The 15,740-nt window shown below is 39.2% G+C and overlaps 1 protein-coding gene across 5 annotated transcripts in view; it reads left to right on the top strand.

Annotated features, from left to right (window-relative positions):
• The window catches only part of GHR (growth hormone receptor), a 163,544-nt gene extending 159,615 nt beyond the window's left edge, over window positions 1-3,929 (top strand). For all 5 annotated transcript variants that reach the window (XM_018077232.1, XM_018077229.1, XM_018077230.1 and 2 more), the window contains 2 exons: window positions 826-895; window positions 1,153-3,929. In XM_018077232.1, coding sequence (XP_017932721.1) covers window positions 826-895; window positions 1,153-2,115 — 1,033 coding nt within the window. In that variant the 3' untranslated portion in view covers window positions 2,116-3,929. The remainder of the gene's footprint in view (window positions 1-825; window positions 896-1,152) is intronic.
• The last annotated feature ends 11,811 nt before the right edge of the window (window positions 3,930-15,740 follow it).

The raw sequence follows: 15,740 nt of genomic DNA, 5'->3' as shown, positions 1-15,740 counted from the left end.
AAAGAATGCTGATTTTCCTTTTGAGAACTACAGTTTATCTGTTTGCAGAGAAAGCAGGGAGATAAAATGGAAAGAATAGACATAACCTGTTATTGTTGGATTATTATTAATGGAAAATCATCCTTCTATTAGGGTGTTGTTTCTTTTTTGGGGGGGAAGTTTTGTCCCCTTGAAGACTAAGGAGTGTGCTGTTTGAAGGATTAGAATAATATATATTTCCACAGCACGCAAATGCATAAGCAAGTTACTAGTCCTTTCTCTACAAGGATAAAACCCTGCCTTTATTTCTTGTTCAGAAAACAGATGTGTCATAGAGATAGCAAAATGCTAGCCTAAATTTTTTCAGTTGTTTTTCTGTTTTATTTATTAATTTTAAAGTAATTCACTCTTTACACCAATTCCTATCTTCTGTTCTCCTATTCAGATTTATTGGGTTTATTCAAGGCTGCTCTGTTCATGAAAAAAAATTTGGGGAAAGTCACTGCATATTGATAGTTGTGTCAGGTTCCATTGAAAAGTAGGTAAAAAGGGAAACTATTCACAGAGCTCTAGGAATTTACTATATAGCACTGAATTATCAAAGACTAGACTCCAAAGTGGATTCCCTCATAAATGTGATTTCAACAAGGAAGCTTGCAGAAAATTTGTTTCTTAATTTGCAATGAGAAAAAGCAATAATTCTTTTCATTAGAGATATTTGAAATTGAATTTTCAAACATTTAGGTTTTGAAGTAATTAAGTATAAACACAATGTAAGCCTGTCTTCTTTCTAACTTCCTAAAAAAAGGACCACTGTCAATTAAAAGCCATAATTTTTTTTTCCAGGTTAAAAATGCTTATTTTTCCTCCTGTACCAGTTCCAAAGATTAAAGGGATCGACCCAGATCTGCTGAAGGTAATACTGAGCTCTAAAATCTACAGTGGGAATATTTGTAGTAGTAGCAGATAACAGTTGTTGTCCTAGGCAGAAAAATTTTGTAGAAGAAAATTCTGACATGAGGTGAACTGCCACATAATTAGTTTGTATAAAATAATGTTAAAGCCCTTTGCAATTATAACATTAGTTATAGTTACCTTTACATAAATTAATATCATAAAAAGTGCAAGCATTTTTGTTATTTTCCTTATAATTTTTTTTTTCTTGCTTTATAGAAGGGAAAGCTAGATGAAGTGAACTCCATCTTAGCCAGCCATGGTGACTACAAGACAAAGCTATACAATGATGACTTGTGGGTTGAGTTTATTGAGTTGGACATAGAAGACCCTGATGAAAAGAACAGAGTCTCAGATACTGACAGGCTCCTGAGTGAAGATCACCTGAAATCTCACAATTGCTTGGGAGCAAAGGATGATGATTCTGGACGGGCCAGTTGTTATGAACCAGATATTCCAGAGACAGACTTCAGTGCAAGCGACACATGTGATGCCATCTCTGATAGTGATCAGTTCAAAAAGGTTACTGAAAAAGAAGAGGATCTCCTGTGCCTTGATAGAAAAGATGAGGAGGAGTCACTTGCAAGCCTTGCCAACACAGACACCCAACACCGGCATGTGAATACTCAGTCTGAAAACATCCAGCTGTGGCCACCCTTTGCAGAGAGCACTGACTCACTTCGTCCATCGGTCCATCACCAGATAAGTAACCAGAATTCATTGACAAATACTGACTTTTATGCGCAAGTGAGTGATATTACTCCAGCAGGCAGGGTTGTACTTTCACCAGGACAGAAATCCAAGGTGGGGAGAGCACAGCGTGAAGGTTGCGCAGAACAAAACTTCACCATCGACAACACCTATTTCTGTGAAGCAGATGTGAAAAAATGTATTGCTGTGACTTCCCGCGAAGAGGATGAGCCACACGTTCAGGAACAAAGCTGTAACGAAGATGCCTACTTCACCACAGAGAGCCTTACCACTGCTGGTGTCAATCTTGGAGCTCCAACAGCAGAAACCCCAGTTTCAGAGATGCCAGTCCCAGACTACACGTCTATTCATATCGTTCACTCTCCACAAGGCCTTGTGCTCAATGCAACTGCGCTGCCAGTGCCAGACAAGGAATTCAACATCTCCTCTGGTTACGTGAGCACAGACCAGCTGAACAAAATCATGCCGTAGCTCTTATTTTGACTAAGTGTGTGCAGTGTTTCACAGCAGAGAGTCAGTCTGGGCTTGTATGCTGAAACCAAAATGAAGTCTAAAAGTTTCTTGTGGTTCCTATAATTTTATCTGAAATGTTGCAACATGAAATATACATCAAAATATTCCTATCGTGTTCTGTAAATATTATCTATGAATTTGTCTTAAGGCTGTTTTGTCTTGTTCTTGTGGTTGTTGATTTTTGTGATACTAAACATTGAAATTACTATGTTTAATATACAGTGCATTTTGATAAAGCTAAAAATCAGGTGATTTAAAGTCTAAGAATTTAGAAAAAAACGTGCTGTTGGCAGAGATCTTTATATCAATAATTGGGAATTGATCATATATAGGTGAAAACCAGAAGTAGCTTGACTAAATAACACATCTATTTTGATTTATATAAATTAATAAAATATATTTTAATATTTCAGTCATAAAACCATAAATATTTTCTACTACACTACACACTGTAGTTCAATTATGATGACCCATTTAAGGAATGTAATTGTTGCAGTCTTAAAAAGGAGTTTTCTGTTTTATACAAGTTTTGTTTGCAACTGAAAGAAAAAAAAATTTTTTACAGAGCCATTTTATACCTCCAAAGAAACCTGTAGAGAAATTTTGAAATATTGTAGAAACTTAAAGGAACAGATTCTATTACTTTCTAATGGTAGCTACTATAGAAATATACATGCAATTTAAAGTTCTGTATAAAACTTTAAAATATACAAAATATTTGGACAAATTATTCTGTTCTTCATCAGATTCTAGTTAATGCTAATAAAAATATACTTTTTATAAACAAAATGTTGTTGACCACAGTATTAAACACTGTGCAACTATACTTTCACTGAACATTTTTGAGAATATGTGAATAAGCTCTGGTGACTTAGCAGCATAGTTTCTGCATGTTTGACCAACTTCTGAAGCCTTTCTACAGCCAAAGGTATCACTACATTTATTAATTTGTGCCACATAAAGTCTTGATTAAAAAAAAAATAAATTAAGGACTTCAGCAGTTAGCCAGCAGTTCATTTTTAAAGCTAAAACAGGATTAAAATACTTTAGTGGAACAAGGGGATTAAGTGCAGTATTGCTCAAACAAGATTTTCATTTCTGCAGCCTAACAGCATCTCCTCTGACTGCATTAGGCAGACTTTCAGAAGGAAGGGAGAGGAAACTGAAACTTGTTAGGAAAACTTCTCTCTTTGTTAAGAACCTGATGGAGCTTTTTGTTGTTTCAGGAGTTACCCTCCTAGGCCATGGTTTCATCACAGCAGGGTTCTTCTTAGAAAGCAGATAGGGACATTCATTTCAGAAGTGTTTGATGTGCAGCAAATGCAGGTCTTGCTTATGATGTCTCCAACTGAACTCACTGATGCTCTTTCTGTGACCAAGTGCTACAGGACTGGGCCCAACTACTGGGTGAGTTTTTTAAGTTTAGCACGTACTTTATGGTAAATGTGCATTAGATATTCTGCTAATTTGCTGCTATATTTTTCTAACAGCTACATTATTTAGTTTCATATAAAATTTCATAGATGGTAGACACTAATGCAAGTAATGCCTCTGTGTTTGTTGGAAAGAAGTTTCTTACTCTGTTTCTATTGCCAAAAATAGTTAAATACCTCAGTCAAACTCAGAATGTCATTTTGGTACTTTACTGGTCACACAAGCCATGATATGCAGGTCAGAAGATGTGTCTTTCAATTTCTATTTAACTTTCCTTATGTTAGTGTTTTGTTGTTTTCTCAAAGTTTAATAAATGTATTGTCTTTGATCTATCTGGACACAATGTGTTTTTTTGTGGATAGTTAATTTTTTTAATGGAAAATAGAGATTTTACTGGCAGAAATCAAGTATTTCTCATTGAATAAAGTAGAATGTCACTGCCCTTAGTATAGAAATATTGCCTCATGAGATCAGTGTTTCAGTGTTTTCATGATTGATATGTATGTATTTAAAAATAGAAGCACAGACCTAAATTTATAGATGGAGAGATAGGACATCCTGCACTCAGAACTAGCAAAGACATGTGTTACCAGTTTAGCAGACCAGTTTGTCTGAGGCTGGAACAGTATATGATTGCAACTAAATAAGCTGCACTGGTTCAAGATTTACACCTACAGTTAAGCCCAAAAAATAAAATATTCTGAAAACCCCCTGTGGTGGGGGGAAAAAAGTTTTTCCCCTGGAGTTAAAAAAATGGTAACCCCTGAGGGGGTGGTGTCACTAGATGGGGACCCAATCAGCGCTCCTGCAAAATATAAACATATCACAAGCAGACCAGAAAAGAAGGTTTTTGTAGTTGTTGTTGGAGAGAGTGGCCTTGTTCTGAGACCATGAGGAGAGAGAGAGAGAGGGGCCTGAAGCACCGCTGGGGGCTGGGCCCCCCCCCAGCCCCGGCTAGGGGGCTGCAAGAACTTGGAACAGTGTTAGACTGGGCCAGGTATCTGTAGCTAAGAGCTGGGGGAAGTTTCTCCACTGTAAGCAGCAGCAGGAGATACTGAAAAGCGGCAGCAGAGCAGCAGTAGATCGCAAACAGAGGCAGAGAGCCAGAAGGAGATAAGGAGAAGCAGAAACAAGCATGCAGCAACACAGAGAGAACTCCTGAAAGGAGAGAGAGAGAGAGAGATTGAGAGAACCAGCAACAGAGCAGAACTAAGCTCTACAGACAGAGTTTTGAACCAGACCCCCCAAAACCCTTGGAGACCCCTCCTAGAGAGGAGGGGTGGTGGACTCCTACTGGATGGAAGTCCTAAAATACAGCATGCACTGGAGAGAGGAGCTAAGAAGCTCAAGACATCCCGGAGTTGGACTGGGACAGCCAGAAGGAATGCAGAGGGGGTGACCTTGGCCCCCTCCTCTGCTGCCAAGCTAGTAGCTGAGACAGAGCACAGGAGCTCTGATAGAACTCTTGAGGCAAAGGCTTACAACTGAAAGCTGCCCAAGACGTTCTGACTCAGGGGTAAACCCCCTGAGGAAAGGGACCGTCACGAAGATGCCCCTGCACTTCGTGATATGACGCGGTGAGGCGAACCTTTGTCGCGGTTACCGCAGTCCACGGAAGAGAGAGAGACCTTCGACTGGAGCTGAAGGGCTGAGAGGGGGAGAGGAGACCCCCCCTTGTGTGTATTGGGAAGAGATCCAGCTACAACAACCCAATTACAGCTGCTGCATGGAAGAAGAGAGGCTGCTGCCCTGAGAGTGGAAAGGATCTTTCCTTTTCCCTTCTGGACTTTTATTGGAGGGAGAAGAGATTGATCCATTGTAAATACTGATTTATCATAGGAGAGATAGTTAAGATTATGTATATGATATATTGTAATATTTATTTGTACAGTGATTGTAATATAATTCCCTTTCCCCCCATACTGAGTCTTGTGTAGTGTCTGGAAAACCCATCTCACACTGGGTTGAGATGTGGGAGGGGGGCTTGGACTCGAGAATTGGATTTTAGGGGTCTCAAACCAGGACACCCCCATAGTTACTTGTAGTGATAGTTAAAACCTAGCAGTATAAGAACTCTGAAATATCAGATGGTCTGTCTCTATGGAAAATGCCCTATCCTGAGAATCTCCCAGTGTGTAACTTGGTAATGTATTACTGCCTCTCTTCTCTCGCTAGAGGTAGTGAGAGAGCTGTTGGAGGAATCCAACTAGACAAGGGTAAGCCTTTTCCTCCCAAGGAGAAGAATCTGTTCCTCTACAAAGACATCCAGTGCCATTTAAGGTAAGTAATCAGGCTTCCACGTCCTGGTCCGGAATGGCACAGGTTTTATGTAGATTCTATCTTATCTAAAAGCTTGAATGATGGTAAATACCTTTGTTTTGGCAGTGGAATTCATCCCCAGGAATGTAGGTCCATCCCCAGGTCCGGAAATGTAAACCCTTTGTGTTAGGTAGGTCTAAGTTACCACTAAAAGAGAACCTCTGAAAAGAGTCTGGCCCCATCCTCTTCACACCTACCCTTAACATATCTGTATGCATTGATAAGATCACTCCACAGCCTTCTGTTCACATACACTCTTGAGGTGGCTGGCCTTCTGGGTCTTATCTGGGAGGCAGCTTAGGAACATTTGTCACTGCTCTGGTTGGCCTGGTTTATTTCCTAGTTGGATGCAGCAATGGAGCATTGCCATTTTGGATCCCACCCCCAAGGTCCTTCAGTCTGAAGCACATCTCCACACACTAGCGAGCTTGCCACCAAAGATTACCTTGCCTCTTCTAGACAGGTGGATCCCATCCCTCCCTAACAGACTGTAGTCATCAGAAAGTGTCCCCCATGGTCATAACAGCCAAAACCCTCATGACAGCACCAGCCATGAAACTGGAAGTTGATTTGCATTATGTCTTCTTCTGGCTGCACTCTTTCCTGTCTGTTAAAAATGGAAGAAAAGATAACTTGGGCACCAGTATTTTTGCACTTGCACCCTCAGGGTTTTATAGTCTTCCTTGGTTCTGCCCAGGCTCTGGTTTGCATTGTCATTCATGCTCACATGAAAGAGAAGTAGTCTGCTCTTGACAAGGTGTGGCACCCTCTTGGCAACATCTCCGATCTTTGCTCCTGGAAGGCAGAACAGCTCTTATGACTCCCTGTCATAAGATGGGCACCTCCGTGCTCCTTAACAGAGTCAACCACTACAAGCACTTGCCATTTCTTTCTGCAGTATCCATTGTGTGCTGCTGGTACAGTTTCTCCCTGAAGACTTTGCTTTTGGGTGTCTATAGCTGTTAAAGCTTCATAGCTTCATATAGTACATTGTTGCAAAGCAACCTGCTTATTTACTTTTTTCTTCCAGTGGGTGAAAATATATCTGTGCTTCACAGAAAGAACCTCTGCACCAGTAATTTTTTGACTTCTCTCTTTTTCACATTGAGAAATAATGCAAATATTGTCCCAATGCCAGACACAGGAGTCAATGTAAAAGTGATGGAATACACTATTTTAGAATTGCCTACTGAAACTGTACTTTCTAAGGTTAATCAATACCTGAAGTGCACAAGATGAAAAGGAACAGACATCACAGACTGACTGTGTAAACAAGGAGTATTTTGGTGGTAAACCCAGTAACTTCCACTGCATTGAAGCTTTGGCATGTAAAATGTCTGCGCTTGTTCCCTTTCTTAGAGTGACACTTTACTCATATATTACCTGGCAGAGGTTAATCTGTATGAATCTGTATTCAGAAACCGTTTTGGTTCTCAAAAGCAAGGACTCAAGTTTTTATTTCATCAAGAAGCCATGTTGCTTTGGAAGAGTTTGGATTTGAGCCTCTTTTCTCCATCAAAGACAATCTACGTTTCCAAGGCTTAGTGTTACAAGTGAAACATCACCATTTATACCAGTTGCCATTAAGATAATTTTGTCAAACAGAGAGACTTACACTACTCTTCTTTACTACTTAGGGTGAAATGTTTTTCCTGACTTACGATACAGGAGGTGAGATGGTGGGAGCTCTTCACTCTTTCTGAATGAAAATTAACATTATCAAAGGTATATTTTGCATTTAAAAATAATAGGAGTATTAAAGAAGAGGTGAGTGCTCTATAGACTTGCCATGTTTTTAGAAATGCTTCAAGGTAATGATGGCAGCCTATGTTGGGAACACTCTACTGCTACTGACAGCTTAGTGTATACAGCTATGTATGCGTCAGCATAGTTGTAAGAATGGGAAAAAATGCTATGGTTCAAAGAGAAACTTAAAACCATATGACATTTAGCCACAGGCAACTTTTTTTCCTACACTGATATGTGCTATCTCAAAGGCCTCATCACTAGACAAATAAAAAGGAGTGCGTGATGCAGACTGCCTGATTTTAGAGGAAAAAGGAGAAAATGTTTGGAGCATGTTGCTGTTTTTACTAAAGAAATGGAAACTTGGCTAGTTGGCAAAGAAGTAAACACTGCAGAATATTACTTTTTCACTATCAATTTTTCAGGTTAACTCAGAATATCTATTTCACCAAGACAGTGGAATTGGTAAGAACTTAACCAGCTTTGATAGCCAATTGACTTTGAGGAGATACCAGTGGATATAGTTCTCTTTTGGAACTGACTGTGTCTAAATGTAATTTTATGGTACAAATTCTTCTCTCTGACTAATCATTATTAATTGCATACACAGTAAGTGTTTTAACTGCCATAGAAACCATGCCCTCAGACCATACAGAAGCAAGACGGAGTCCAAATCCATTTCCATGATTAGTACACTACTTAAACACTCTGGCATAATTGTATTGAGCAAGTGTTTCCTCATCTTCTCTAATCAGGCCTATTAGAGTAGGCAACATTCAGAAGCAGATGGAAGAGAAACTGTACCAGTGGTGTTAGAAAATCAGGCACAGTAGAGCAGCTGTCAGGAGTTAGCATAAAAAGCAGATGCAGTTATTAAAATCAATGCATCCAGTAAACTGACACACTCTTTGACAGGTTTAATTTTTTATCACTACAGTATTTGTAGTATTTCTTTAACATACCATAAACTTCTTTATCCTAGTATATGAAAATTAGCTGATTAATGATACATGAGCTTCCTGAAATTAATCTGAGAAAGCAGAGGATCCTTCTACACCATGTGGCAATTTGTGAGAGAACACAAGTGAACTCCTCTCCTTGAATCTGGAAGAAATAAAAGTCTGCAGAAGGCTTAATGGGAGTAAGAATGAAGTTGAAGAGCTTACAACTTTTTGTAGGTTCCTATCCCAGATGCTACAAATGATGCTTCCACTGGTGCCCTTGGTCTGCTTTTGATTTCATATTAAAGAAAATGAAAACTGTTCCATAAGAGACATCTGAGACCTGGACATGCAAGGAAACTGATTTGTCAAGCTTTTTTTTCAGTAGTAACTTTAACAGAACATATATTTTATATATTATTTCCCTTGCATATGAAACCTTATGACATTATACCAGAAAGACTAAAGTATAGAACCATACAGTATCACATAATTCGCTCATACTAAGAAAGAAGTTAAATTTCAGATCTATTTCACAGCAGTTATCTGTGTAGCATGTACAGTGCTACAGTCTCAAAAGACTGAGGAAATACCAACCTTGCCCTTCTGAATGGAAAACTCCTTCAGGCACTGATTCTGTGAGCCAATTAAATGTACATTCTCTGGAAGAGTAAGGCACGGGCTTGGAAATCTACCAAAGACAACATGATTTCTAGTGAACACTGTGCTACCAAATGAGTACGTCCAACCCTTCTTCAACAGACATCTGAGCACTGTAGGGTTGTTAACCAGAGATGTTATGATTATTATGAGCATCCTGTCCTCCACCTGTGACCTAGCTGTGTGGGGTTCCTTAGGCTAAGTTATTAGCTATGTGTTAGAATTCTTCCTTTGTCCATTTTTGGTGGAATGAGAAGGATTTACTAGTGCCTTCAAATGCCATGAAAATTTTAAATTATATTTTCTGAGCCAAACTACTGCTGGAAGAATGTGCAACTTTGTGTTAACTGTAATTAGATTTGTAAACTTAATGTATTTGAAAATGCACATCGTACACTTTGTAGTCATAGTCAGATTACAAGAACAGACTAGCCAAAAATTATGTTTTGTGAAAAGCTCTAGGGATGCATGTTCTCTTGCTTTTATAGTGTAAATAATGGCAAAGTTGTGTCACTTTCTTCTGAATGTCATTAGCATTAATTAGCTGACTTCCACCAATCGCCAGTTGATCAATTACAACAACCTTCTGAATTTAGTTTGTTCAGGAATGTATTAAATGAGTATTTAGAAGCAAAATGCACTGATAGATGAGCACTGTCATAAACAGAAATACAAGAAAATAGAAGCATATGTGTCTTACATATTCCTGATTCCATAGTGTAGTAAATGATGCTTTAGGCACAAGCATTCCTTTCTCACAAGACGAGCCCCAATTGTTTAACTTCCATAGGAAAAGGTCTAATAGTCAATGGAGGGAAAAGTAAGAAAATAAAGAAAATACTGTCCAAATGGACTGTTTTGGATATACGATGAATAAGACAAGATTTGATAATTTCTGGAAAACAGTCCCTAACAAAACATGTATTTAATACATGTATTTAAGATAATATGCTCCTTGCCAATTTGACACATATGAAGACATTTGCATGGTTCAAACACTCACTATCAACCTGATTTTTTCAGGAGTACAAGCAAACTAGGTCAGAAGTTGAACATTACTTAAAAAGTACAAGAGATCCAGAATTACAAATAAATTATAAGAATATAATTGTTATAATTGTGCTTAAAATTGAAATTATAACAGTTTGATCCACCAGTATGTTCACAGAAAAATAAATCTGAGGTAGATAGGAAAGCAAATACAAACTAGGTTACTTAGGAAGCCAGAAGCAACACAATTACCTCTCTTGACTTCATTCTTCTTTTTTTGCTGCTCTTCATCTCTGAGCTTCATCAATCATCTTTGTCATATCCTATTTAAACTAGATAGAATATCTATCTGCTAAGTGCTTTCAAGCAAAGACTGGTGTTTTTTGTAGGATTTTACCATGGCTTGCACCATGGTTTTCAGGACAGAGTTTTGGCATTATTGGAATGCTGACAGGGCTGCAGTATAAATAATAAATAGTAATTTGCAAGGTGAAAGTCTTTTGAGAAGAAAATTATACTAGTGACTTAAAGTTTTTCAACAATCCATTTTTGCATAATTATGTTCAGTCTGAAAGTGACTGAAAGTGACAAGGAGATGACATTGATACACTCTAATGAAGGATACTTGACTACTGAAGAACTCAGGCCACAGGAATATCTGAATATGACTTTGTGCACATAGACACTTTCTTTCCTGTAGCATAGATTAAACTTTTATATTAATATAGTTAAATTATTTAGTCTAGGTATTTGATTTCTGTTTTGCCATAGATATGTACATTCTTAAGAAAATGTAAACAAGGTCAGCCAGAGTGTAGTGGTCAACGGCTCAGAGTCCCAAGGGAAATCAGTGACAAGTGGTGTCCCTCTGGGGTCCATACTGGGACCAGCGTTATTTAGTATCTTCATTAATGACATAGATGAAGGGATTGAGTGCACCCTCAGCATGTTTGCACATGACACCAAGCTGAGTGGTGCTGTTGACACATCTGAAGGACAGGATGCCATCCAGAGGGACCTGGACAAGCTGGAGAAGAGGGCCCATGGGAATCCCATGAGGTTTAATAAGACCAAGTGCAAGGTGCTGCACCTGGGTTCCAAACCCTGGTATCAACAAAGGCTGGGGAATGAGCAGATCGAGAGCAGTCCTAGAGAGAAGGACTTGTGGGTGCTGGTGGATGAGAGGCTGGACACGAACTGGCAATGTCCACTTACGGCACAGAAAGCCAAATGTATCCTGGGCTGCACCAAAAGCAGTGTGGCCAGCAGGTCAGAGTACACTGACCTGTTGCAGCAAGTCCAGAAGACAGCCACCAAGTTGATTAGAGGGATGGAGGACCTCTCCTATGAGGAAAGGCTGAGAGAATTAGGTTTGTTCAGCCTGGAGAAGAGAAGGCTTCAGGGTGACCTAATTGCAGCCTTCCAGTACCTGAAGGGAGCCTACGAAAAAGAGAGACAGCGACTATTTACAAGCACATGTAGTGACAGCACAAGGGGAAACAGCTTCAAACTGAAAGAGAGAAAGGTTAAATTAGACAGTAAGAAAAACTTACTGTGAAGGTGGTGAGGCACTGGAACAGGTCACCCAGAGAAGTTGTGGATGCCCCATTCCTGGAAGTGTTTAATGCCAGGCTGGATGGAGCTCTGAGCAGTGGTCTAGTGGAAGGTGTTCCTGCTTAGGGCGAGGGAGTTGGAACATGATGATCTTTAAGGTCCAGTGCAGGCCATTTTATGATTCTATGATCTATGACATGAGCCTCTGTGAAAAGAGCAGCAAGCTGTTCTACAAATTAATGTTTTCACTCCTACTTGGGTGACAGTAGAGACTTTTAAAGCAAAAATATAATTCTGACAAGCTAAATGACTGTCAAGGTCTCAGACTCTCATGACATGTGAGGGGCTTTTTTCCTCTTGGAAACAGCATGTAGCAGTCTGTCTATGAAAAAAAGTGCTGGAACATGCTACCTTCAATGCTATATGGCTAATATTTTATTAGAAGTTATGCTGCAGATGAACATGGGCTATTTTTGTGTTCCTGTCTCCCTACAAAGACTTGTAGACAGCAAGATACAGTGATTTTCCATCTGTAGTAATTTAGGAAGTTATCTCACAAGGCAACCCAAAGCCATTTTAAGGTGAGCTTGTGGCACAGCTTACACAGAAGATTGTGAGATTTTTAGATCTGACTCTAACCACTCCTTCTGGAGATTATGAAATTGGGGGTTTTATAGATTCGCTGAATGATAAACATCTGACTTAACTAGTGTTTACTTTTCCTTTTTTTTTTTCTTTTTTTTTAGTTCATCCTGCATCACAGAACACTCCTGTTAAGATTACAATAGCATGGGATTCATATAAACAACATTAGAAGTCTACTGCTTACCACTCTCTTGTTACAAATAATGAAACTTGTATTTTGATAATACCATAATCACTAATGCTAACCCATTATTTTTTTTCAATTATGGAAGATATAAAACAAAGATTAGGTCATCCCTTGACAAGTAAAAAGATAAAAGAACAGAGGAAAAAATACTTTGTGAAAGAACATTTCTGTTCTGTTCCTGAAGAAAATAACAGCTCAAACACATGCTGAAAATAAATGAACTTTTTTTCCTTAAAAACTCCCACCCTGATATTTAGGTAACAAACATGTAAACAACTCTTTTCACTGAGGTTATTTTGATGGCTACAGATATTGTTTTAGCAGGTATATTTGCCCATACACATATATATTTATTTATATATTTAGCTAGTTAAATGTATTCTAGTATATTACCCTACTTAATAATTGATGTGTTGACTCCCACAAAGCCACTCTTTCACTCCTCTCCCCAACTGGACAGGGGAGAAAAAAGTATAATGAAAAGCTCATGAGCTGAGATAAAGACAGGGAGAGATCACTCCCTGAATACTGTCACGGACAAAACAGACTCAACTTGGGGACATTAATTGAATTTATTACTAACAAAATCAGAACATGATAACGAGAAGTAAAATAAAAACACCTTTCACCCACCCCTCCCTCCTTCCTGGGCTCTACCTCCTCCCTGCAGCAGCAGGGAGACAGGGAGTGGGGGTTACAGTCATTTCATCACACAATGTTCCTGCCACTCCTCAGGGAGAGGAGTCCTTCCTCTTCTCCGGCCTGGGGTCCGTTCCATGGGCGACAGTCCTCCACAAACTTCTCCAGTGTCAGTCCTTCCCATGGGCTAAAGTTCTTCATGAACTGCTCCAGAGTGAGTCCCTTTCCACGGGGTGCAGTCCTTCAGGCACAGGCTGCTCCAATGTGGGTCCCTACAGGGTCATAAGTCCTACCAGCAAACCTGCTCCAGTGTGGGCTCCTCTCTCCATAGGTCTGCAGATCCCTCCAAGATCTGCTCCAGCACATGCTTCCAATGGGGTCACAGCCTTCCTTTGGGCATCCACCTACTCTGGTGTGGATCTCCTCCCCAGGCTGCAGGTGGATCTCTGCACCCCCATGGCTCCCCATGGGCTGCAGGGGCACAGCTGCCTCACCAAGATATGCACCACAGGCTGCAGGGGAATCTCTGCTTTGGCACCTGGAGCGCCTCCTTCATCTCCTTCTTCATCAACCTTCGTGTTTGCATAGTTGTTCCTGTCACATATTCTCATTCCTCTCTTCTCTGAGCACATTTACATCTGGGCAGCAACTCTTTTTCTTTCTAAAATGTGTTATCACTGAGGTGTTACTACCATCTCTGATGGGCTTAGCCTTGGCCAGTGGCGGGCCTGTCTTGGATCCATCTGGCATTGGCTCTGTTGGACATCGGGGAAGCTTCCAGCAGCTTCTCAGAAAAGCTGCCTCTGTAGCCCCCCTGTCACTACCAAAACGTGGTCACAAAAACCCTACATAAATAAATGTGTATTTGTATGTATTTGTGTATATTTCTATGTTTTCATCCTTTGGACAAATACTTTGGAGAATGCAAGAGAAACGGCTATTTTTATATGAAAAATCCCTTCTGATAGCATTAATATCATAAAACAGAAAAACAGATCTTTTTATCAAGAGGAATACAACACATCAAACAGTATGCTGATGCCCAAGATGCATGATAATACAATTACACAATAATTATACAGTTATACAATTATCCATCTTACTAAGCTACTCTGCAGTGTGACACTAAAGTGTGTTAAACACTGTGATGAGTGCTCTAGCAGGTTAAAACCTATACTCTTCCTTCCATGTGCTCTTCAGAAAAAGACAAAACTAATAATTTTACAAACTAAGTTGAATCTTGCAAATCCTAACTCTGTAAATGAATGTGACACATAGATCTGATATGGCTGGAGTTGCAAATAAGGGTATTAAAGACCATCAAAATGACATGAAGACCAGTAAATAACTGCTCAAGCCTATGCCTGAGCAGGAGTCTTTAAATGTATGCAGATGATGCTGTTTGTGAGAACCAGAATAGAAACAATGTCACGTCAGAATAGAATCTTCGGCACAGAAGTTTCTGGTACAGGGATGCTCACAAGGGCAATAAAAGGCATCTGTGTTTTGCATGTGTGTTAAAAACTCTCTGTCGATTGCACTGTATTCTTACAGCACCACAAACTACCTGCTGCTTTCCACAGAAAAGACCTCCCTATTTGTCTAACACACAGTGGATATCAGACATTTTTTCAGTGACCACTAGACTCTTGAACTATCTTGCCAGAGAAGTTGCTACCCTATAAAAGGACCAAAAAAAAATTAGAATGAACTGTAAATGAACTATAGAAAAAAATCTCATATCTTGGAAGTTTGCAGTACTAAACTGCCTACTATTTAAGCCTCAATATTTTAAAAGCTAAAACAAAAGAATATTTGCTGACTACTAAACGTATTATAAGCTAGATGTTCTACCCGTCTTACAGACTTTGTGCCATGTATGTCTGTGTCCAAACCTGTCATATATTTTTCCCTTGAAGTTTTTTTTTAATGCATTTTCCCCCAGCCTGCTCACAGTAATCACCTTCCCAGTGGTCAAATGACATGCTTACCTGTATGTCTTATACTTAAATATGACTTATTTAAATGACACATAGGTCATTTAGCAGAGCATTACTGCAAATATAACATATAGCCACAGGGTAACATTTTTGTCTAATCATGAGAATTGGATTTCAGTCTTCATTCCATTTCATCGTGTGAATGTAAACTATACAACACACCACCACTAAATAATTAATACAAAAACCAGTCTAGGCAATATAGTGTGGTTTACTGTGCATTAAAATGCTCACTACTCAGAGTTTGGTGGGGTTTTCTATCTTTATAGCAATCAAGAGTAACCACGCACCTTTTTCTAGGTGTAAGATGAGCATGACCTTTTGCTTTGGTTAAAAAATAACTTTATTAACATGGAATTATTTTCTTTTTAAGTACCAAACCTTTTGAACAGATTTTTGGGGGTGCTACAATTTACAAGAACAACTCAAATTGTGAAACTGATTTTGTAAAAACTGGTAAGTGAAGCA

Source organism: Manacus vitellinus, unplaced genomic scaffold (genome assembly GCF_001715985.3).
Source record: "Manacus vitellinus isolate BGI_N305 unplaced genomic scaffold, ASM171598v3 scaffold_36_pilon, whole genome shotgun sequence".
Taxonomy (NCBI): domain Eukaryota; kingdom Metazoa; phylum Chordata; class Aves; order Passeriformes; family Pipridae; genus Manacus; species Manacus vitellinus.
This window is presented reverse-complemented; position numbering and strand designations above follow the sequence as displayed.